At 35.7% G+C, this 24,584-nt stretch overlaps 1 protein-coding gene across 1 annotated transcript in view; it reads left to right on the plus strand.

Annotated features, from left to right (window-relative positions):
• USP14 (ubiquitin specific peptidase 14) overlaps window positions 1-24,584 on the plus strand; it is a 34,123-nt gene that overhangs the window by 2,857 nt on the left and 6,682 nt on the right. Inside the window, exons 2-13 of the mRNA XM_061130849.1 lie at window positions 2,231-2,376; window positions 3,824-3,856; window positions 12,065-12,169; window positions 13,065-13,168; window positions 17,215-17,273; window positions 17,844-17,974; window positions 18,873-18,953; window positions 19,322-19,407; window positions 20,065-20,179; window positions 22,634-22,699; window positions 22,843-22,935; window positions 23,874-24,002. Coding sequence (XP_060986832.1) covers window positions 2,231-2,376; window positions 3,824-3,856; window positions 12,065-12,169; window positions 13,065-13,168; window positions 17,215-17,273; window positions 17,844-17,974; window positions 18,873-18,953; window positions 19,322-19,407; window positions 20,065-20,179; window positions 22,634-22,699; window positions 22,843-22,935; window positions 23,874-24,002 — 1,148 coding nt within the window. The remainder of the gene's footprint in view (window positions 1-2,230; window positions 2,377-3,823; window positions 3,857-12,064; window positions 12,170-13,064; window positions 13,169-17,214; window positions 17,274-17,843; window positions 17,975-18,872; window positions 18,954-19,321; window positions 19,408-20,064; window positions 20,180-22,633; window positions 22,700-22,842; window positions 22,936-23,873; window positions 24,003-24,584) is intronic.

Genomic DNA, 24,584 nt, shown 5'->3' on the forward strand with positions numbered 1-24,584 from the left:
AGTGTGGAGTCCTAACCATTGGAACACCAGGGAATTCCCTAGTTTATTTTTACATATTTCAAAAGTAGCTATTTTATGAGATTGATTGAATTTTTTATTATGGTAAAGTATATGTAACATGTTCTAAAGTATATGTAATTCAGTTCAGTCATTCAGTCATGTCTGACTCTTTGTGACCCCATGAATTGCAGCACGCCAGGCCTCCCTATCCATCACCAACTCTCGGAGTTTACTCAAACTCATGTCCATCGAGTCCGTGATGCCATCCAGCCATCTCATCCTCTGTCGTCCCCTTCTTCTCCTGCCTCCAATTCCTCCCAGCATCAGGGTCTTTTCCAAAGAGTCAACTCTTCGCATGAGGTGGCCAAAGTATTGGAGTTTCAGTTTCAGCGTCAGTCCTTCCAATGAACACCCAGGACTGATCTCCTTTAGGATGGACTGGTTGGATCTCCTTGCAGTCCAAGGGACTCTCAAGAGTCTTCTCCAACACCACAGTTCAAAAGCATCAATATTTCGGTGCTCAGCTTTCTTTATAGAAGAACTCACATCCATACATGACCACTGGAAAAACCATAGCCTTGACTAGACGGACCTTTGTTGGCAAAGTAATGTCTCTGCTTTTTGATATGCTATCTAGGTTGGTCATAACTTTCAATAGTTCTTACCATTTTTAAGTGTACAATTTTTGACCTTGAGTGCATTCACATTGCTATGCAAACGTCACCATCCACCTCCGGAAATTTTTGATGCTCCTAAACTGAAACTCTGTACTCATTTAGCAATAACTCCCCATTTCCATTTCTCCCTAGCCTCTACCATTCTACTGGTAACCACCATTCTACTTTTTGTCTCTGTGAACTTGACTACTTACTCTAGGTACCTCACATAAGTAGAGTCATATAGTACTTATCCTTTTGTTATCTAGATTATTTCACTTAGCATAATGTCTCCAAGTTTCAGACATGTGGTAGCATGTGTCAGAATTTCATTATTTTTTTAAGGCTGAATAACGTCCATTGTACGTATATACTACATTTTGTTCATTGATTCATCTGTTGATGGACGCTTGGGTTGCTCCTGTTTCTAGGCTATTGTTAAATAATGCTGCTATGAACGTGGGCGTGTAAGTATCAGTTTGATTCCCTGCTCTCCATACTTTTGAGTGTATACCTAGAAATGGAATTGCTGGATCGTTGAGTAGTGATTCTGTGCTTAACTTTTTGAGGAACTGCCATACTTCCACAGTGGTGGCACCATTTTTAAATTTCCATAGAGATGCACAAGGGTTCCAGTTTGCCTACATTCCTGCCAACACTTGTTATTTTCTGTGTGTGTGTGTGTTTGTCATGTTGTTTTTGTAGTAGCCATCTGAATGGCTGTGAAGTAGGATTTCTATATCTTTTAATGATTCAGGTATATTTTTTGACTTTTCTCTTTTTTTTTTTTTTTTTTTGTTTTTTAATTTGGCCACACCATGTGGCATGTGGGATCTTAGTTGCCCAACCAGGAATCAAATGCAGCCTCCTGCAGTGAAAGCAGAGTCCTCACCATTGGACCACCAGAGAATTCTTGGATTTTTCTTAATACTTGACCACCTCTTGCTCAGGAAGCAGACCTTACCTGATCTTAATGATTGTTCAAATAAACACATTTTGAAGCCTGTGTACCTTATTCTGGGAGGTGTTTCAGTGTCGTCATTTTTTGCATATATTATTGGAGGAGGATTCAGAAACCTTGAATATTTACTGACTAGTTTTGTGAAGTTAATAAATCAGTCTGTTTCTTTTAAGTCTCAGTTTCCTTATTTATCAAATGAGAGTTGAATTGAGTGAGTGAGTGAAGTCGCTCAGTTGTGTCCAACTCTTTGGGACCCTGTGGACTGTAGCTCCTCCATCCATGGGATTTTCCAGGCAAGAGTACTGGAGTGGGTTGCCATTTCCTTCTCCAGAGGATCTTCCCAACCCAGGGAATCAAACCCGGGTCTCCCGCATTGTAGGCAGATGCTTTACCGTCTGAGCCACCAGGGAAGCAGAGAGTTGGATTAGATCCAGTTCAATTTTATCCAAGATCTTTTGCACTCACTTCACTTCTGATTTGGTAAGCATTAGTAGAGTAAAAAGGTTAGTGACATAGTTTGGTGGTCAAGAACTAGCCTAATAGTTCTAAGGATCTTCTAAATCTTAAGCCTTGTTACTTTGTAAATGAAAACAAAATTATGGTTTGTTTGCAGTTACTGTGAAATGGGGAAAGGAGAAATTTGAAGGTGTAGAACTGAATACTGATGAACCTCCAATGGTGTTCAAGGCTCAGCTTTTTGCACTGACTGGAGTCCAGCCGGCCAGACAGAAAGTTATGGTGAAAGGAGGAACACTGAAGGTAAAATGTAGTCGAAATTCTCATCATGTACTTGTGAAAATAATTAACACCTGAAAATGTAACATTTGAGTTATTTTTATTTGGTGACAGTAGATAGTCTATGGGATTAAAACTTATTCATATTAAGAAAGGAACAGTGTAGCTGTTTCAAAACGCTGCTGTTGAGCAGCAATAATGTTTTTATTTTAAATGCATGGTATCAATGAATACAACTTAATTTTTCCTTTAGTTCATTTACAGTGATCACACTGTTTTAGAGATGAGGATTGGCTACCCCTGTTAACTGGGCAATAAAACAATATAAGAATACTTATTCTTTTGTTTTCAACTGTATGTATGTTAAAAATGAGGAAAGTAAATTATTTTATGTATTTGATAAACGAGGAAACTGATCACCAGAGAGGTTTAAGTAACATAATAAGGGACCAAAGGAACATGGAATTTAAAGATCAAGCAAATCTGGGTTCACTTCCCAACTTTGTATGACCTTGGAGAAGTACATTATCTCAGGGGGCATATATAGTTACCATTCCTTTTGATTAGCAGTAATAGTCCTTAAATTGAGAAGGGATTTAGGAACTTACTTTCGCCTTCGAAGTATGATGTCTAAAAAGAGATAGTAGCACCACCCAAGGGTAGCATATGGAATGCCTGGTACCTTCTGTGGAAAGGAAGGAACTGATATGGAACTGACTTCCTATGAAAGGAAGGGCTTAGCTGACAAAATATCTGTGCCAAACAGAGCATTTTAGAAAACATGGTTTAAAGCTCAGTCATGTCCGACTCTTTGCGACCCCGTGGACTGTAGGTTACCAGGCTCTTCCGTCCGTGGGATTCTCCAGGCAAGAGTACTGGAGTGGGTTGCCATTTCCTTCTCCATTAAATGAACATACAGAAGTTAAAGTATTTGTTAGTTGATGCATAGGTGTGAAATTTAGGTCCTGAGAAATACTTGTGGACGCAGCAAGTGTTAGTAGTGGTTAGTGTGCCTGGGCGGTCTTCTTTACTCTCTAGGAGCACTTTCATTCTCCAGGTCTCTTGATTTGGGTGATTAGTTGTATAATCATCCTAATTGTGTAGACCTATTTCATTCCCTAGGTTGTTCTTTGTTCTTATCACATAAATTGTTCTTAGCTCTGCTGGTTCCAAACATGCAGAAAGTTAGCATTTGTCATATGTCATCAATCAAGTGTTTCAGTACTTCTGGTGCTGCAAGTTTACTGTCTTTTAGATGGTATCTTATGTAGTTTAAACAGTTGTTAGACCTATTAGTTTTAAGGCTGCATTATTTTTTTTGTTTTTTAAAAAATATTTTGGTTACAGTAATTTTTAAATCTGCATGCAGAAAATTTTTATTTTGAAGTAGAAGTCTAAAATTACTTGATTGTTAGATTATGTTTGGATTATACAGGGATGGTTAAATGTTTATTATTTGTCTTTAAAACAGGACGATGATTGGGGGAACATCAAAATGAAAAATGTGAGTATTATCTTAACAGTAATTGTAATGCAATTCTCTAATTATTACACAAAATTATTTTTAAGGCTTTTTTTTTTTGTCTGTATATCCAGTTGTTCCAGCATCACATGTTGAAAATATTTTCCTTTTCTCATTGATTTGCCTCAGAGTCTTTCTTGAAAATCAATTGTTGGCCTATTTTTGAACTCTTGTTTCATTGATATATTTGATTAATCTTCTACCACATGGTCTTGCTTGCTGAAGCTTTATAATAAGTTTTGAAATAAGGTAGTGTAAGTTCTCCAACTTTTTTCTATTTCCTCAAGATTATTTTAGCTCCTTTGCTTTTCCTTATAATTTTAGAATTAGTTCCTACAAATGGACTCCTAGAATTTTGTTTTAGATTGCATTGAATCTGTAGTTCAGTTTGGGGAGACTGAACATCATAAAGGTATTGAGTACCGAAATCCTTAAATAAGGTATAGTTGTCCATTTCTCTTAGCTCAGATAACTTTTCAGTATGGAAATCTTGTATGGTTTTTGTTAGTTAGACTCTGGAACTTATTTCTTAGCTGTTAACAATACTTTAAAAATCTTTGTTTTCCAGTGATCGTGGCTAGTTTATAAAAATACAACTTATATTTATCCTGTGACCTTGCCAAATTCACTTATTAGTTCCTAGTAGTTCTTTCATAGATTTCACTGGGTTTTCTATGAACATAAGCATGACTGTTTGCAAATGGAGGCAGTTTTACTTTTCCCTTTCCAGTCTTTATGACTTGCTTCTGTTTTTGCCTTACTTCATTGCTGGCACTTCTAATACAGTGTTGAATAGAAAGTGGTGGAAGTGGGTATCTTTGTCACTTACTAGTTCACTGAGACCATTTAAGTTATGAATGGCTGTTGAATTTTAAGTGCTTTTTCTGCTTATTGAAAGGATCATATTTTTCTTATTCTGATAATCTGGCTAGTCTCATTGGTTTTTCACTGTTAAACCTCGCATTTTTGACATGCTGTTCTCAGATTTCTTAATCTTTGTGACCTCTTTACACCCTCAAATTATTTTTGAACCCCACAGAATTTCATATATATGGGTTATATCAATATTTATTGTATTAGAAATTAAGACTGAGGGAATTTGGGGGAGAATGGATACATGTGTATGTATGTATATAGTCACTGTTCATCCGAAACTGTCATGATGATGTTAATCAGTTGGCTGTACCCCAATACAAAATAAAAAGTTAAAAAAAAATAAGGCTGAGAAATTAAAAATATTCATTTAAAAGTAGCAGTAACAAACCTGTTAACCTGTTAATTTCATTAAAAAAATTTTTTTTTCAGAACAGCAAAGAAAAGTGAAAGAATGGTCTTGTTCTACATTTTTTCAGGTCTCTTGACAGTCTAGCTTAATAGAAGATAAATGAATTTTTAGTTTTGTTTCTGCATTCTCAGTTTGTTGTGGTATATGGCTTTGGCTGAAGTATATGTGAGAAATCTGGTCTCATAACAGTTAAATATTTGGAAAAGGGAGATGTCTTTTCAGTTAAAATCGTGAACGTTCTTTGATAGTACACCAAAACTCAACACATGGTAGCTGGTTTATTGATTTGTTTGATGCTTTTGAACTGTGGTGTTGGAGAAGACTTTTGAGAGTCCCTTGGACTGCAAGGAGATGACTCATTGGAAAAGACCGTGATGCTGGGAAAGATTGAAGGCAGGAGGAAAAGGGGATGACAGAGGATGAGATGGTTGGATGGCATCGGCGACTCAGTGGATGTGAGTTTGGGTAAACTCCGGGAGTTGGTGATGGACAGGGATGCCTGGCGTGCTGCAGTCCATGGGGCTTCAAGGAGTTGGACACTGAGCAACTGAACTGAACTTAATGTTGTAGAAACCACATCAGTGACCTTTTGTATGTTAAAAATCTATGTTTTGCACTGAAGAATGGATCTTACACTCATGAGTGACTTTGAAACATCATATATTGGTCATTTGGAAAAATTGTTTTTCTGAGTTATTTAGATCTTACTTTCAAGTAAGTACTTTCATGAAATGCTCATGCATTTCATTATATAATTCTTCAAAATTGCATTTGTTAATATCACTACCAACCTCAGTAGAAAAGTCTTTAATTCTAGAAAATTGTCAGGTGCATAGTGACAGATGGAAAATTCTTTTCACTTGAAAGCTCTAATTTTGTCATTGGCAGCTATAAATATTGTCAGTACTTTGCCCTGAAACTACTAGCTCACTTTCTTCATTTTTAAGGAAATATTACTAAATACTCAAGTCTAAAAACCCATAATTTGTCAGTTGTTTTAAGTAGAAATTGTATTTTGTCAAAAAAGGCAAGTAGTCAGGTTTCCAACACAAATGTTCGTGCAAGCTTATTGTGAAGACAGCTATCATAAATTTGGTATGCAGAAGTGTTTTTTTTTTTTTAACTTAATTGGTACTTTGTAATTTTTTTTATACCTTCATGTGTGAATAGCTTTCTCCATTATCAGCATCCCCCACAGAGTAGCACATTGGTTAAATTGATGAACCTACATTGATACATCATTATCATCAAATGTCCATGGTTTGTTAGGGTTCACTCATGGTATTGTATGTTCTGTGGGTTTGGACAAATGTATAGTGATGTGTATTCACCATTTATAGTGTCATAGAAAGTTGTTTCACCATCCTAAAAATTTTCTATGCTGTACATATTTATCTCTCTACCCTTGACAACTATGGATATTTTTATTGTCTCTGTAGTTTTGCCTTTTTCAGAATGTTGTATAGTTGGAATTAAACAGTCTGTAGCCTTTTCAGATTGACATCTTCAGTAATATGCATTTATGTTTCCAAGTCTTTTCATGGCTTGATAACTCAGTTCTTTGTTCAGTTCAGTCACTCAGTTGTGTCTGACTGTGAGCCCATGGACTGCAGCACGCCAGGCCTTCCTGACCATCACCAACTCCTAGAGCTTCCTCAGGCTCCTGTCCATTGAGTTGGTGATGCCATCCAACCATCTCATCCTTTGTTGTCCCCTTCTCCTCCACCTTCAATCTTTCCCAGCATCAGGGTCTTTTCCACTGAGGCAGTTCTTCACATCAGGTGGCCAAAGTATTGGAGTTTCAGCTTCAGCATCAGTCCTTCCAGTGAGTATTCAGGACTGATTTCTTTTAGGATTGCCTGGTTGGATCTCCTTGTAGTCCAAGGGACTCTCAAGAGTCTTCTTCAACACCACAGTTCAAAAGCGTCGGTTCTTTGGCACTCAGTTCTCACATCCATACATGACTACTGGAAAACTATAGCTTTGATTAGGCGGCCCTTTGTTCGCAAAGTAACATTTCTGCTTTTTAATATGCTGTCTAGGTTGGTCATAGCTTTTCTTCCAAGGAGGGAACATCTCTTAATTTCATGGCTGCAGTCACCATCTGCAGTGATTTTGGAGCCCAGAAAAATAAAGTCTGTCACTGTTTGCATTGTTTCCCCATCTATTTGCCGTGAAGTGATGGGACTAGATGCTATGATCTTCATTTTTTGAATGTTGGGTTTTAAGCCAGCTTTTTCACTCTCCTCTTTTCACTTTCATTAAGAGGCTCTTTAGTTCCTCTTCACTTTCTGCCATAAGGGTGGCATCATCTGCGTATCTCAGGTTATTGATATTTCTCCTGGCAATCTTGATCTCAGCTTGTGCTTCATCTAGTCCGGCATTTCACATGATGTCGTCTGCATATAAGTTAAATAAGCAGGGTGACAATATACAGCCTTGACATACTTCTTTCACAGCTATCAGTCTGTTGTTCCATGTCCAGTTCTAACTGCTGCTTCTTGACCTGCATACAGATTTCTCAGGAGGCAGGTCAGGTGGTCTGGCATTCCCATCTCTTGAATTTTCCGCAGTTTGTTGTGATCTACACAGCCAAGGCTTTGGCGTAATCAGTAAAGCAGTAGTAGATGTTTTTCTGGAACTCTCTTGCTTTTTCTGTGATCCAACAAATGTTAGCAATTTGATCTCTGGTTCCTCTGCCTTTTCTAAATCCAGCTTGAACATCTGGAAGTTCAGGGTTCACCTACTGTCACCACATTTGAAAAAGGGAAATAGCATCTTGGTATTATTGAAATAGTTTTGACTTCACTGGCTCCGCCGTGAAAGAAGCTGAGAGACCTCCGAGGTTCATAGACAACACTTTGAGAACTGCATACTGGGACAGACGCACTTGAATCATATGTATTTATCTCTTATTTATTGCTGGATTTAGTTTTCTCATATTTCCAAAGATATTTTTATGTGTTGATGAGGCATAATGTTTTGCATTATCCTCACTTTGTCATCATAATTATGTGGACACTCATTTAAAAGAGTTGGGGAAGTATTTCCTTTCTGTTTTCTGAATGAGTTTGTGTGAGATTGGTATTATTTTCTGTAAATATTTGAAATAAGTTACCAATAATTACATCTGGATTTGGGTTTTCTTCATGGGAATTTGATATTGTTTCTATAGTAGGCACCAGACTATTTTGATTTCTTTTTTTTTTTAATGTTTTTGTGAGTTTTCTTTCAAGGAATTTGCTTATTTTAAATATGTTGAATTTATTGACATAAAGTTGTCCCTCGTATCTGAAATGGTTAGTTATCCTGTTATATCATCATCATTTATCGATGTTCCTTCTTATTCCTGTTATTAATAAAAATATTGTGATCAGTGTTGGTAAGGATCATAAGTCTGTTTGGTTTTTGACTGCTGATTTTACATGTTACCCATTTTCTATTTTGTTGATATTTATTCTTATTTTTTTCTCTTTGGAGTTTAAGTTACTTCATTTTCTTGCTTTTTAAGGTGTATGCCTAGATTATTGATTTTTAAAAAAAATACCTATTTTCTTCTTATAGACATTTAAAACTATTATTACTAATTTTTCTTTAAGCACTTGTAGCTGAATCTAGCGGTTGTGATATGCTGTGTTTTTATTATACAGTTAGCGGTTGTGATATGCTGTGTTTTTATTATACAGTTAAAATATTTTCTAATATACCTTGTGATTTCTTTTTTGAGCCATGGATTGTTTAGAACTGTATTTCATTTCCAATTTATATGGGGCTTTTTCTAATATGTTTGTGTTATTTATTTCTAATTTGATTCTGTCGTGGTCACATAACATATCTAGTATTATTTCTGTCCTTTGAAATTTATTGATAATTTGTTTTACTCCATTCATTTGAATGTTTTCTGTGCTCTTGAAAAAATAAAGATATGCTGCTATTGTTGGGTAAAATGTTTTGTAAATGCCGGTTAGATCAAGTTGGTGTATAGCCTTCATGTTCTTTCTATCCTCACTGATGTTTTATCTGTGTCTTTTATTAAATGTGTCATAGTCTCCAGCTCTTGTGGATTTGATTGTATCTCCCTTCAGTTGAATCAGTTTTGTTGCATCTGTTTTTAGGTGTGTGCATGTGTAGGATTGTTACAGCTCTGTGAGTTGACCTTTGATCAAAATGAACTGTTCCTGTTTATCACTGGTAATATTCTTTGCTCTGAGTTTTACCCATTGTAGATTTTTGGTTCTTTTTTTTTTTACAGATTATTTATAGGTTTTTTTAAAGAGGTTTATCAGGTTAAGGAAAGTTCTGTTTCTGGTTTGTAGAAAGTTATCATGAATATGAGTTGAGTTTGTCATATACTTTTTCCATATATTTTGAAATGTTAATTTTATCCTTTAATTTCTTAATGCAGTGAACTATGCTTCCTTTTTTGAATAGTTAGCTAATCTTAATGTATTTTCTTTTAAATATAATTCAGATTCTACTGGTAGTATTTTGTTAAAATTATTTTTGTGTTTCTTTGTGTGAAAACTACAGTTTGTAGTTTTCTTGGACTGTCTCTGAGGCTTGCTGTCAGTGTAATGTTTGCCTTATAAAATGAGTCAGAAGCAGTCCTATCTCCCCTCTTTTCTGAAAGAGTTCATATTCTGAAACTGTTGCAGAAAATTGTCCAGTGATGTTCTCTAGGCTTGGAGCTTTGTTTGTGGGAAGACGTTTAATTAAGAATTTAATGTCTTTAATAAATGTAGGACTCTTCAAATGTTACATTTTTTTCACACCAGTTTTGGTAATTTGTGTTTTTTAGGTAATTGGTCTGTATCAGTTGTTGAACTGATACTATACTCTTAATAACCTTTAATTCTAGACTCTGCAATGCTGTCATTTCAACATTCCCTTCCACCCTGCTCCGTATTGGCAAATTGTGATTTCTTGCTCATTGTCTCTGTCACCCAGGGAGAAGTTGTTCAGTTTCATTGATTTCTCCTACTCCTCATAGGGTCATCTTCTGCTTGTTCATTTATTATTTTAATTGATTTTTCCCTCTTTGCTTTATTTCCTTTGATTTTAATATATACTTGTGCTAGCTTCTTAAGGTAGAAGCTTATTTGATTTATTAATTTTAGGCCTTTTTTGTTTTCTGCTTTGTCCATTTTTCTATTGTATCCATATACACTTGAGTTTTTTTTTTTAAGTTTGTAAAAATTTTGATTGTGGTAATGGGGAAGTGTTAAGATTTATATAGTTAGCGTCATTAGTCCTTTCATCTTTTATGTCAATTCTAGAAAAATCTTCCAAAATGGCAAAATTTTAAAAAAATTAACTTGGATGTTTTATAATTGTTTTATTTTATTTACATTTAAGTCCTCAATTTGTAATTCATTTTGGGCATGGCATGTCATAAGGTGAAGAACTAGAATATTTTCCTAAATTATTATCTTCAACATTTCTTCATATGTAATCTGTTAATAATTTTAAAGATATTGTTTTAGTTTTCTTTTTCAGAAATTTATTAGCTGTTTTCATGGGCATGAGTTTATTGCATGAATGAATCATTTTGTAAAGTCTCAGGAAGGGATTTAATTAAATTTATATGATAATTTGGAATCACATCTTTATAGTAATTTTTCCAGTCCAGAAATTTGTTGTGTCCTTCAGCTTATTTAGATATTTTTTAATATCCTTATGTAAAGCTTTATAGTTTTCTTATTAAAATATTATATATTTCTTATTATGTTTACTCTTAATTTGGTATTCATTCTTTTCAGTTGTATTTTCTAGCTGACTATTGCGAGTATATTCTTCAAATGTTTGGTTTTCCTGAGACAGTTGTCTTTGGAAAAGAATTCTTTAGTGATTGCTTAGTGCTCCTTTGCTATTATCTTATAAAAAGTATAAGTAAAAATAATAGGTGATAGAATGATTGTCATAGGTACTCATAAGGCTTGAGTTTGTTGACCTTATTTATTTCCTAATTTAATCCTCATCTAGATATTTTTATCTTATTGGCCTTCCTTAAAAAATACATTTTTCTGACTTTTCTCCCCTCTTTTTAAACCTCTCTACCCTCTTTTTCTCAGGTGTTCATGTCTTCCAATTAAGATATTGCATACGATGTCCACATTTCAAGATTATGAGTTTTAGGGTGACAGTCTTCTTTGTTCTGTTGTGTGGAATGTTACATCTGTATTGAATCAGTGTTTCCATAGGATAATAATGTGTCGAATTATAAAATTAGACATTTTGAACTAATTTATATATTTGGCTTGATAATTTCCAACAGTGGAGATTTTTCTGTTCACTTGTAAATAATGGTTACAGAACAGACTTTCATAGGAAGAATATTATCACTGCTTAGTGTGTTAGGGAGAGAAATGATGCCACTAAATATGAATGATTGTTTGAAGAAGTCTCTCCTTTCCAATATTGAAAACATTCTCAGCTTTCTTTGTGACAGTGTTTTTGTCCTTAGCTTTATTGAGGTATAAATAAAATATAGTATATAGAGAGTAAAATTCACCTGCTTTAGAGGTTCATGGATTTGGTTAACTTTACACAGTCATGTTACCACTCCCACAGTCAAGATACAGACGTTCCAGCATTCTGCAGGTGACCTTTGGCCTGAAGCAGCACGCTAGCATTTCATGATTTCTAGTGTATTTACAGAGTTGTGTAACCTTCACCACAGTCTGATTTTGGAATATTTTCATCACCCCAGAAAGAAATGCGTTCCCATTTCCAGACAGTCTCTTTTCCCATCTTCAGCGCTTGCAGCCACTAATCTGTCTAGATTTACCTTTGCTGGCACACAGAAGCATGTGATATGTGTTTTTCTGTGTCTGACTTATTTCCTTGAAGATAAACATGGTCAGCTTTTGAGTTTTCATGAAAAAAAATTTTTTTTTTTTAAACAGGGAATGACTGTACTAATGATGGGGTCAGCAGATGCTCTTCCTGAGGAACCCTCAGCTAAAACTGTCTTTGTAGAAGACATGACAGAAGAACAGTTAGCATCGGCTGTAAGACATATGTTTTATATATCTGATTATTACTTTTTAAGAAGTACAGTTAATCAGATGACTTTCAAAAAGTAGCATCTGCATATTTTGACGATTTAATCGACATCAGGATGTATGTTATCAGCAGTAAACCAGAGTTTTGTTTTTGAAATTGGCTCACGGGATCCTTTTCTAATTGAACAATTCATTACAAAGTCATTAACATCTGTAATAAATGCATCTGGCAGACAGTGCTGTTAAAGTGTTTACCGTTATTTTCCTGGGAAACAAGCTTAAAGAAGTTACATAGTTTAAATGCTGGGATATTTAAATTCTCAAAACCTTCCATGGTGAAAATACATACAGTTTATCCTTAATTTAAGAATGCAGTGTTAGTTTAGAAACTGGCCAACACATTCTTGTCAAATATTATTATCGTTTTTATTACCCAGCATTTATATAGTACCATTTGTTTTTTGGAAGTGTTTTTTTTTATTTTTTTAATTTGTTTATTTATTTTGGCTGTGCCCGGTCTTTGTTGGGGCATGTGGGATCTAGGTCCCTGACCAGGAATTGAACCTGGGCGTCCTGCATTGGGTGTGCTGAGTCTTAGCCACTGGACCACATGGGAAGTCTCCTTGAAGTATTTCTGTATATATTTTGTTACCCTCTTCTAGGGATAAACCTACAGAGGAGGCAGGACTGATAAAATTCTTTTTTTATTTTCAAGAAGGGAATTAAAACACAAAATGATTGTCAGCATGATGCAAGTAAAAATTTTTTTGTTAGGAAAATAAAACGTTGGGGTGGAATATAAATTGGTATGAGTTGCTAAATTATATTTGCTTGAAAGTGTTTAGTGATTTATATTTGCAGTGTTATTTTATAAAATTGATTTACTCCTTTTCCTTATCAGATGGAATTACCATGTGGATTGACAAACCTTGGTAATACTTGTTACATGAATGCTACAGTTCAGTGTATTCGTTCTGTGCCTGAACTCAAAGATGCCCTTAAAAGGTAAGACAGAAGAGAGATTGTTTTATGTCTTTTTTGGGTAAAGAAGGTTCACATTTGGATGAGTAGTATTCTTTTGCACTTTGATATATGTTTATTTAGCAGCTTAATTGTGATATAATTCATCCATCAAAAATTCACCTTGTTGATGTGTTCAAGTAGATGGTCTTTATTATATTCACAAGAGTATGCAAGTATCCCACAATGTAATTTCAGAGTACACCCCTGCCCAGAAAAAACCCTCATACTCGCTTCTTAGACCTTTCCCACCTCCAGCTCTAGGCAACCATTAGTATACTTTTTGTCCTACAGATTTGCTGATTCTGGACATTTCATATTAATGGGGTCATACACTATATGGTCTTTTCATGACTGGCTTCTTTTACTTAGCATACTGTTTTCTAGGTTTATCGATATTGTAGCATGTAAGGTCTACCCCGGTGGCTCAGATGGTAAAGAATCTGCCTGCAGTGCAGGAGTCCTGGGTTTGATCCCAGGTTGGGAAGGTCCCCTGGAGGAGGGCATGGCAACCCACTGCAGTATTCTTGCCTGGAGAACCCCATGGACAGAAGAGCCTGGCCAGCTATAGTCTGTGGGGTTGCAAAGAGTTGGACACAACTGAATGACTAAGCACATACAGCATGTGTCAGTACTTCATTGCTTTTAATGACTGAATAATATTCCACTGTTTGATTATACTATGTTTTGGTTATCCAGTCATCAGTTGATGGACATTTAGATTGTTTCCACATTTTAGCTAGTATAAATAATGCTGCAGTGAGCATTCAAGCACAAGTTTTTGTGCAGATGAGTTTTCATTTCTCTTGGTTGTGAGTAGATTGCTTGCTCACATGGTAACTCTGTTAAGCATTTGAGAAACTGCCAAACTGTTTTCCAAAGTACCATTTTACATTCTCTGCAGCAATGCTAGAGAGCTCCCAGTTTCTTTACCTCTATACTAGTCTTTTTAAACAATATTGAGGTTTATGAAACAAGTTTCTAAAAGCTTTAGGCCGTTGTGGGTAGTGCTGCTGTAAACATTGGGGTGCATGTATCTTTTTGAATATAGTTTTGTCCAGATATATGCTCAGGAGTGGGATTGCTGAATCATACGGTAGCTCTGTTTTTAGTTTTCTAAGGAACCTTCATAAAGTTTCCCACAGTGGCTGCACCTACTTACATTCTTATCAATGATGAGGAGGGTTCCCTTTTCTCTACACCATCTCCTTTGTTATATGTAGACTTTTTAATGATGGCCAGTCAGACTGTTGAAAGGTGATACCTTATTGTAGTTTTGATCTGCATCTCTCTAATAATTAGAAAAGTTGAGCATCTTTTCATGTGTCATCTATATGTCTTTGTAGAAATGTCTGTATAGGTCTTCTGCCCATGTTTGGATTGAGTTGGCTTTTTTTTGCTATTAAGTTCAATGAGCTATTTGTATATTTTGGAAATTGATCTCTTGTCGATTGCGTCATTTGCAAATATTTTCTCCCATTCTTTTCATTTTGTTTATGGTTTTCTTGACTGTGCAAAACCCAAGTTTGTTTTTAATAATTGAATTATATAGAAACATGTACAAATGAATTATCTCAGAATGAACACATCCTTGTAACCAACACAATCCTGGATCAACAGAATCCTGTTAACACTCTGAAAATCCCCTCACCAATCCCTTCTAGTCCACGGACCGCACCCTTGTTTGTTGTACTCACTTGACCTCATAGAGTAATTTTTCTTTTTTTGAACTCCTTATGAACAGAAACATACATATTATATATTATATTCATTTGAGTCTGGCTCATTATGTTTGACTTTTCCATGTTTTGTGTGTGTGTGCATTTTTGTTCGTGCTGTAGACTACACCATTGTATGCATATACTACCAAATAATTATTCTTTTTTCTATCGATGAACGTTTGAGTTGATCTATGATTGATTGGTAGTGAATATTTCACAGATGATAGAAATATAGTCAAGACATCCTCTTTTTGTAGGTGATAAAGTATAATAAGCATTAAGTTTATTACATTCAGATTGTCTATATCATTTTTTATTTATTGACTTGACAAAGATTGGGAAAAGTACTCTATTGGTTCTTTTGTCTGTAAACACTCAGTATTTTTATCTGTTAAACCTCTCAGTACTCATGTCCATTCTTCCTCTTCTCTAACAGTTTTTCTTTGTAAAGTTCATTATGAATCTTGTTTGGCTGATTGGATAGTTTTACCTTAATTAGGAATTATATGTTTTCTTGTCATAATATTGAGAATTTTGGGGAGATGGTATTAAATTACCTATGATCTTTCTGTTTCTAGTTATTAAAAAAAAGATTGATAATTCATTAATGTATCTTTTGTTATAAATGTCAAATAGTTACATCCTGTGTATGGCTGTGTGTATGCTTGTGTATGCATGCTCAGTTGTGTTTGACTCTTTGCGACCTTAGGGACTGTAGCCCACCAGGTTCCTCTGTCCCTGGAATTTTCCAGGCAAGAATACTGGAGCACATTGACATTTCCTTCTCTAGGGGATCTTCCTGACCCAGGGATTGAACCTGTGTCTCTTATGTCTCCTCCTGCATTGGCAGGCAGGTCCTTTACCAGATGAGCTTCCAGGGAAGCCCCTGTTACCCTGTAGCTAGATGTAAATGCACAACAGCACCCATCATGTGATGACACGGCTCAGGGATGTTACGGATGCCCGTGCTTTACGAGTACTTCATTTCAACTTCAGAAGTGCCCTTTAAAAGTGCCAAAGTGTCTGACAGGAAAACTGTTAGGATTTTTATTTTTTTAATGAACATATATAATTTAGGGGCCTTCCCTGGTGGCTCAGCGGTAAAAGAATCTGCCTGCTAATGCAGGAGGTGTGGGTTTGATCGCTGGGTTGGGAAGATCCTCTGGAGAAGGAAATGGCAACCTGCTCCAGTATTCTTGCCTGGAGAATCGAATCCCATGGAAAGAGGAGCCTGGTGGGCTACAGTTCATGGGGTTGCAAAGAGTTGGACACGACCGAGTAACTAACACCTTCACTTTCATGGGTTATTGTATATTAAACAATTAAGGATATTTTAGTTGTCGGAGTTTCCAAAAGATCTAAACAAACAAATGAAAAAAAACAAGACTCTTCAACTGAATATAACTCAACATTTTCTGTGACCTCTTTCATTCACTTATATAAGCACAGAGTTTTTGTTTTAATTGAACTATAATTTATATCTAGTTAAAGGTATGCATCTTAAGTGTTGGATGTGAGCAGTTTTGTTAAATCCAAATTCTCTGTGACTCATTTTACAGTCAAATTAATGGAACATTGTTATCATCCCAGGTTGGTATTGTATTGTACCTTTTCCTGGTCAGCTACTCAGCTCTTCCCCATTGCCCGGTGTTTAATATTATTTGAATCATAATTTCTGATCCTTTGTCATAAAATATTTAAGTAGATATGGTGGTTTGAATATTTCCTTGGGTGACCAGTCATTTGTACTGCTATAAAATTAACTGAGATTCATAAAAATGAATTTAGAAATCAGAAACTCCTCGAATAGAGGAGCCTGACAGACTACAGTCTGTGAGGTCACAGAGTCAGCACGCGTGCGTGCGTACACACACACACCTCATTTTATAAGTGAGGAAAGTGACTTGAAATTTATTTTGTGTTTATAAGAAGTTAGTGCTGAATATAGGCTTATTGATTTCCACTGAATGTTTTTGATCTAAAGCTTTTTTCTTTATTTCTGAAATTATATTTTGTTTTCTTTGTAATAATGGACAATGTACTTTTTTTAATGCACAGTTTGTAGGAAATATTATAGATAAGAGAGGGGAAAGAATGTAAAGTAGGCTTCATTTACCTAAATTCTGCTTTTTCTTAGCAGTCCTTTTGGACCATATAATTCTTAAAGGAACCAAGACTGGAAGAGAAGTAAAAATGGTGGGGACAGCTCAGGGAAACTTACCGTTGAGGGTGTCAGTGTCATAATGAGTCTTTTGAACTTGTTTCTTCCCGTCTGATTTTCAGAATCTAATTCTGTCCTACTGTTCATAGGTATGCAGGCGCCTTGAGAGCTTCAGGAGAAATGGCGTCGGCACAGTATATTACTGCAGGTCAGTATCTATATATTCTACCAAAAGCATTTACTGAATACTTGCCTTTGAAATCAAAGAAGGCAAGTTAGTTTTAAAAGTGTTCAGGAAGTATGTTTAAGGATTTAAACATATTCCAGATTTCAGTATTCGGGAGTTCAGTACAAGACAATTAAGTATAGGCTGAAAGGGAGGAGCTTTGGGAGTGGTTACCTGATGTCCTGAAAACTGCTCATTTGTAGCAGTTACACCTGCTTGATTCCTGGGCAGAAGTTGTGTGTTCTCTGTATTGAATGAATATACACTGCTTTGTTAGGAAGGCAAAGGCTATCAAGGATTATCAAGGATAGAGAGACTTAGAGCACCACCCAGAAGTTGTTTATAGCTAGTTATTGCATTATGAAGTCTTCTGATGAGTTCTTTAAGATTTAAAAACAAAATTTTTTCTTATTAGGGATCCAGCAATTGCAAAAGGAATAGATGTACTTAAAAATAATTAATAAGCAGTTCTTTATTTGTATTGAGAATTTACAGTAGCTTGTATTAAATATGTCATTATTTTACTAAGCGGGTATTTGCTTTGTTTTTAAGCCCTTAGAGATTTGTTTGATTCCATGGATAAAACTTCTTCTAGTATTCCACCAATTATTCTACTGCAGTTTTTGCACATGGCTTTTCCACAGTTTGCAGAGAAGGGCGAACAAGGACAGTATCTTCAGCAGGTAATCAGGGCAAGGTTCTGTGGTTTTCATTTTGTATATGTAAAACTTAGGTGTCCTACACTTACTTACTAAGCTCTATTTGGAAACACAAATGCCAGTCCCCTCCAGTTAACGCCATCATTATCTCTTGCCTGGAGAGGTGCAGTAGTCGGTTAACTGACCATCTTGCTTCTACCGTCTGTGGTGCTTCTCTACACAGCCCTCAGAGTCCTTTAAAGAATGTAAGGTTATATTGGTTCCCCTGTTTTCTGTTTCGGTCCTAAACAGTCTACTGCCTGTCTGCCTCTCTGAGCTCGTCACGTACCACTGTTCCCCTTGCAGTTCTCTCCAGATACACTGGCTTCCTTGCTATTTAAAAAAAGAACTCTCCACGTATCCTCTTTCTATAGAGCCTTTGCTATTTTTCCTTTGGCCGTCAGATAGGGATGTGCCTTGCCTCCTTACCTCATGGCTCACTTCAGGTCTCATGGCTCAAATGTCAAGGCATCAGAGAGGCTTTCCTTGACAGTCCTACTGACTAGCACACTCCTCTTCCCTTAATCACTTCCTACTCCCATATTGTTTTTTTTTTCTTCCTAGCCCTCTTTACTTGAATTTGTTCTATTTTGTTTATTTATGTTCCCCACTAGGACTTTTTTCTACTCTGTTGACTGCTATGTAGTCCTTGTATCTAGGATGGTATTTAGCATAATGAGTTCACTAAACATCTCTTGAATGAACAAACTATTCTATAATGCTTCATTGTTTTGAAGGTCATAAAATATTTAATTTGGCTTAATATTTAAAACAAAACAACTTTCTTCCCCTTCCCTAAGGAAACTGATTATTTTAAAAGTATTTTGTAAATCAAACACTGTATCCACCAGGATTACTTACTGTGTCACTTTTTAAATTACAGGATGCTAATGAGTGTTGGGTACAAATGATGCGAGTATTACAGCAGAAATTGGAAGCTATAGAAGATGATACTGTTAAAGAGGTAATTGAAATATATTTGTGAATGTAGGCTTTGATTTTCCATCCCATCCCACCCTAAAAGTCAAAATAAGTTCATCTTAATAGATAGACATGTCCTTGAATACTTGAGATACTGAATCTGTAGTTGGAATTTGACAGCTTGCATTTGACGCTTGAATTCAGTGTATTATTTACTAAATTTAATCCATTGAGCTTACTGAGCATCTGTAGTTTTTTGGTAATATTTTTTGATCAGTAGAAAGATTTTGCAGACAGGGATTACATTAAAAAAAATATATGCATTACTAAACTGGATTGTGTGGGAGGTGATGTACATTAATATCCATGTGAAGTAAAATTGGAATTTTTATTTCATCTAAATTTTTGCAGACAGATTCTTCATCTGCATCAGCAGTGACACCTTCTAAAAAGAAAAGTTTAATTGATCAGTTCTTTGGAGTTGAATTTGAGACAACGTATCCTTATGAGCCACGATTCATATAGACTAATCATAACTTACTGAATATGAATTGGTATAAATAGTATTGTTGACTGGAGTGGTGGATGGGATATGAAGGAAAATTCTTCAGAGGTTTTTATGGTTAAAAAATATGGAAATTAGGAATTTGAAAAAAGTACCCATTGGAGTGATCTTGAAGTTTAGATAAATGGATTCTTTAAGGACATTCATTATTTTTTCCTAAGAATATCTTTAACAGAATGGCTCATTAATTCACCTCATAGAGAATTAATTTTTAATTGTATGAAATGGGATAAATCAGCAAAACTATATACATGAAATGGAAGCAATTAATAAAACATAAATTTAGGAGAGCAGCATTTTCTAGATCATGGGTAGATTTATCTTTGAGTTATTAAGACCATTTTAAGACTATATAAATACCAAGTTATTTGCTGAGAGTTTATCCTTTTACACACATTTCATTAATCCATATTGTTGGTAAGTGAATGAGCATTTTTAAGTATTGAAATGAATCTCTGCTGGGAGACTGAAATGTTTTAAATACCATTGAATGATGTTATTTTAAAAAGCATTGGGATAACGTATTTTGTTAGAGATTATATAGCAAATTGAATGGCTGTTGGCATATTCCTTAACTTACTTTGCACAGCATGAAATGTACAGAATCTGAGGAAGAAGAAGTCACTAAAGGAAAGGAAAGTCAGCTGCAGCTTAGCTGTTTCATCAATCAAGAAGTCAAGTATCTTTTTACAGGACTTAAGTTGGTAAGGACAGTTACAGTTTATCCACATGGTTTGTGGATTCCTTTATTTACAGATATACCTACTTGCTCACTTTGATTTGTAACCCCAACATCAATACTCGTTCTTTCATGGTCACCTGTAGACATACGCAAGGTGGCAAAAATTCTGAGATGTCTGACTCACACTGTCTCACCTGAGGTCCCCACAGGTGACCCTCTGCTGCCTTGTTTGAGTGGAAACTAGTATGCTTCTTGCAGTGATTTCAGTGCCACGTTTCCTGAATTTTTGTGCTTTTTGTAGGCGATCTTGCTGTGGATAGTGGCCTTCTGGCATGCTGCTGAAGTGCTGTCTGGTGTTCTAAGCGCAGGGAGGTGGTGATGTGCCTTAAGGAGCAAATAACGTTGGTTAGAGCAGCTTCATTCAGGGTTGAATTACAGTGTACTTGGCTGTGAGTTCAGTGTTATTGCGTCAACAGTGTGTGTTAAGGTGTCATTACACAGCAGAAAGACTCATAAAACAAGGTTGTATATTGATGGGTTGACAAAAATGTTATGACCAGAGGCTCGAAGGAGGCCTCTGGGGGCATTGCAGTGAGGATATATTAATACTGGCGAGATAGACACTGGGATTGGCCCGTGCAGATGAGGGCCTGTAGACATTCTGCCATTGCACTAGGATTGCAGTCGAGGCCCTAGAATTTAAGTGCTTTTTGTAGGCTTTTTTACTGGTTTGTGGCAAAGACAGATCTAAAACTCGCTTCTCTCACGATTCAGTTAGTTCTGTCTCCCCACTGCCATACTAAAGACCCTCTCTAGTGGGCACATTGATAAAGTAGAACAATTTTGCTTGCTTGTCATTTATTTGACAGTTTGGGGGAATATGTACATCTCTCTTAATTTTTTTTTTAACTTTGGCTGCACCGTGTGGCTTATGGGATCTTAGTTCTCCTACTAGGAATTGAACCCATGCCCGCTCGACAATGAAAGCTCAGAGTCCTAACCACTGGACCACCAGAGAATTCCTCAGTATTCCTAAATATGTACATCTTTTGAAGGATAGGCAGTGAATTGGGGCAAGTTTCATGGCATCAAAATGTTAATTGGAGTGTGTGGGATAGAATGTTTTGACAAGGACTTTCCAGGATATTTTCTTAATAATTTTATAAAATTCAATGAAATCTAAGTATACCTGGAACATCTTGATGATGATGAATTGATGATAGTAGTATATAGTTAACCTGATCAGTAAGCTCTAGTACATGGGGATGCAAAGAGTTGAGCACATGTTAAAAATTTTAAAAAGTACCAGATATGCTTTCATGTTTTCATGAGATGTTAACATTAATTGTCTTGGTAGTTTTAGATGCTTTGTCATCATTGGTTTTATCCTTGAGTAATTTTTGCTCCACATTTCTTTACCTCTTCATTGCTGAGTAAACTTGGTTAAATGTTAAAAACCTACTCCGTAGTGATTCCTTTTGTAATGTGGTTAGTAATTTTAAAAAATCAAACCTGGAACAATTTTTATGCAAGTATAAGATGATTATTGCTGCTCTTGCTGCTTAGTCACTCAGTTGTGTCTGACTCTTTGCAACCATATGGACTGTAGCCTGCGAGGCTTCTCTGTCCATGGGATTTTCCAGGCAGGCGTATGGCAGTGGGTTGCCAGCTCCTGCTCCGGGGGATCTTCCCGACCCAGGGTTCAAACGTGAGTCTCTGGCGTTTCTGCATTGGCAGGCGGATTCTTTACCACTTGCCGCCGCCTGGGAAGCCCCCAGCATGCTTACTAAACAGAGACTATGTACCAAATAGTTCTCCAGGCTTTCTTCATGTGTGAACTCATGTAATTCTGACACCAGCACTGCGACGAGGGGCTGTCACTGCCATTATAGGTGATGCCCAGAACTGCGTTTTCAGGGTCACACAGGCAGTAAGGACGGAAAGGCAGACACTGGTTAGAGGATGCAATGGCTGAAGGCTTTCCCACATCTATTAGATTAACAGGTTTTCTGTGTTGTGACTTTTCTCAAATTTAACAGTAATTGATTGGTTCTGGAAGGCTTAGCTACATAAAACATAAAGAACAAGAGTTATTTACATTCTCTTCCTTTTGCTCTAATAAGAATATTTTGATGATCCGTAAGTAGAGGAATACCATGAAAGGTTTTCTTATGTTGTATAAAACACAGTATAAACTCTCAGAATCTGAGCATTTGGGTCGTAAATTAAAAGATCAAATGATTTACATTCTGAAGAGTTCATGCAAGTAAAGACAAATTATTTTGATGACTTTTAAGAACTAAACCATATCTAAAAGCCTTCTCACTTTGTCGTCATTCAGAGTATTTCTCAGGGGTGTAAATCTGTTGACATACTGTATGTTATCTATTAAATAGTCCTAATTTTTAAGAGAATGAAAGATATAATTCTATATTACAGAAGACATTTTTTAAATGTTTGGTCTGTTCTTTTCTAGCGACTTCAGGAAGAAATCACCAAACAGTCTCCAACATTGCAAAGAAATGCTTTGTACATCAAATCGGTAAGTTTTGGAATCCAGTTCCATTGAATCGAAAGGTTGCCAGTTAATTAATGTTACCCAGACTTTGTTTTTACCAAACCGAGGAATTAGAAACTTGGTGATGTTTGCATGTTACAGAATTTCTTTCCATTTTCTTTCCTAAGTCCAAGATCAGCCGGTTACCTGCTTACTTAACTATTCAGATGGTTCGATTTTTTTACAAAGAGAAGGAATCTGTGAATGCTAAAGTTCTTAAGGTTAGTAATGAATTTCCTGTAATAATTATAATTTTTTGAAGGTAGTTCCTTATTTACAATAGATTTCTTTATCCTTTTAGAACTCACTTCAAAATACTGTAAATAGAGAATTATTAACATTAGACAAGTGGTTATTAATCAAGAATATATATTGGAATTGTCTGTTTTCCCTTTTCTTTTAACATACACATGCCTGCCCTTCAGCCCTATCCAAGCATCTGATTAAGTGGGGCCTCGGGTCTTATATTTTTCAAGAGTCCCAGGTAATTCTGATGGATGCCCTCCTTTCCCCAGTAGTACCACTAGACCAGATCCTCAGTTGCAGAGATACCGGTCCAGTAGGTTTGGGGATGGGAGTGGGCTAAGCGGCAGTATAACACACTGTATTCTATGCGATTCCTTTCTTCCAGGTGAAAGGAAAGTGTTAAATTACTGGTGACCAAAGAATGATCATTTGATGTCAGAGCCAGCCTTAGGACTTGTCCGTTTCAGTGAACTGTAGCTCTGCAGTGTACCCATAGAGTCTCTGATCCTTTGGGAAGGGGTATATAATTCTAACGTCTTGAGCTGAATTTCATTAATACATTTTCAGATATACTTAGGGTTGTACAAGCAGGTTAAATGTAGTTGAAGTAATCTGCTTATTTAGTATTTCTGAAATGCTTCATTTGTTGTTTAAAATTTTGGTAGCTCCTCTGTACTCTGTTTGATGGGTTAAAATGTTTACGGAAAAGTTGAAAAGAATTTTTGTCTTAAAATTAGGGCCAGATTGAAAATAAGCATTATATTTTCAACTGCATGGGTCTCCACATGAATTTTGCAGGTCTTATTTTCAGCTTTATTTGAATATGAAAATAGTAATGTAAAAGTGTGATAAATATTTTAAGTAACTATCTTTTTAATTCTGTTTGCACTTTTTATTTTTGGCTTGTAAATAGGATGTGAAATTTCCTCTTATGTTGGATGTGTATGAACTATGTACACCAGAACTTCAAGAGAAAATGGTTTCTTTTCGATCAAAATTCAAGGATCTAGAGGATAAAAAAGTAAATCAGCAGCCAAAGACAGTAGGTTCTTATTGTTCATTTTCTAACCGGAACATGTTTATCTTCACTCTGTGTTCAGTATTCACTTTATATTGTTCATCTGTTAGTAATAATGGGTGACTCTATATTTGGCATATATACAAATCCTACATGTATTGGTGAAGCCCTTAAAATTTTAGATATATTTTAGCATAAGGAAAAGGACTCTGGCTATGCTGAATGGGTCCTTTATGATAGAATGAACATATTTCTTTCTCCCCTAAAATCTGCAGCTTATATTCTTTTAAAATTTATTTCCTCAAAGCACTTCGCACAACATCTTGCCTTATAAAATTTAGTGTATTATTTTCCTTGTAAGACATGATGTTATCTCCATTTCTTAAAATGGATTGGTGTTACAGAATATTGCTTCATGCCCACTGTGACAACTAAAGTTATATCTTTTAATAAGTGCCTGTAACTCTTAAAAAATTATAACCTTAGCAACTTTATATTTAATAAGTTGTATATTTTAAATTCAGAGAAGGCACAGTTGAATTACATGTTTTCTTGAAAAGGGAAAAGATATTTTCTGGTAACTAGGAATATTTCCAGTGTGATATT

The sequence above is a fragment of the Dama dama genome, chromosome 27 (genome assembly GCF_033118175.1).
Source record: "Dama dama isolate Ldn47 chromosome 27, ASM3311817v1, whole genome shotgun sequence".
Taxonomy (NCBI): Eukaryota; Metazoa; Chordata; class Mammalia; order Artiodactyla; family Cervidae; genus Dama; species Dama dama.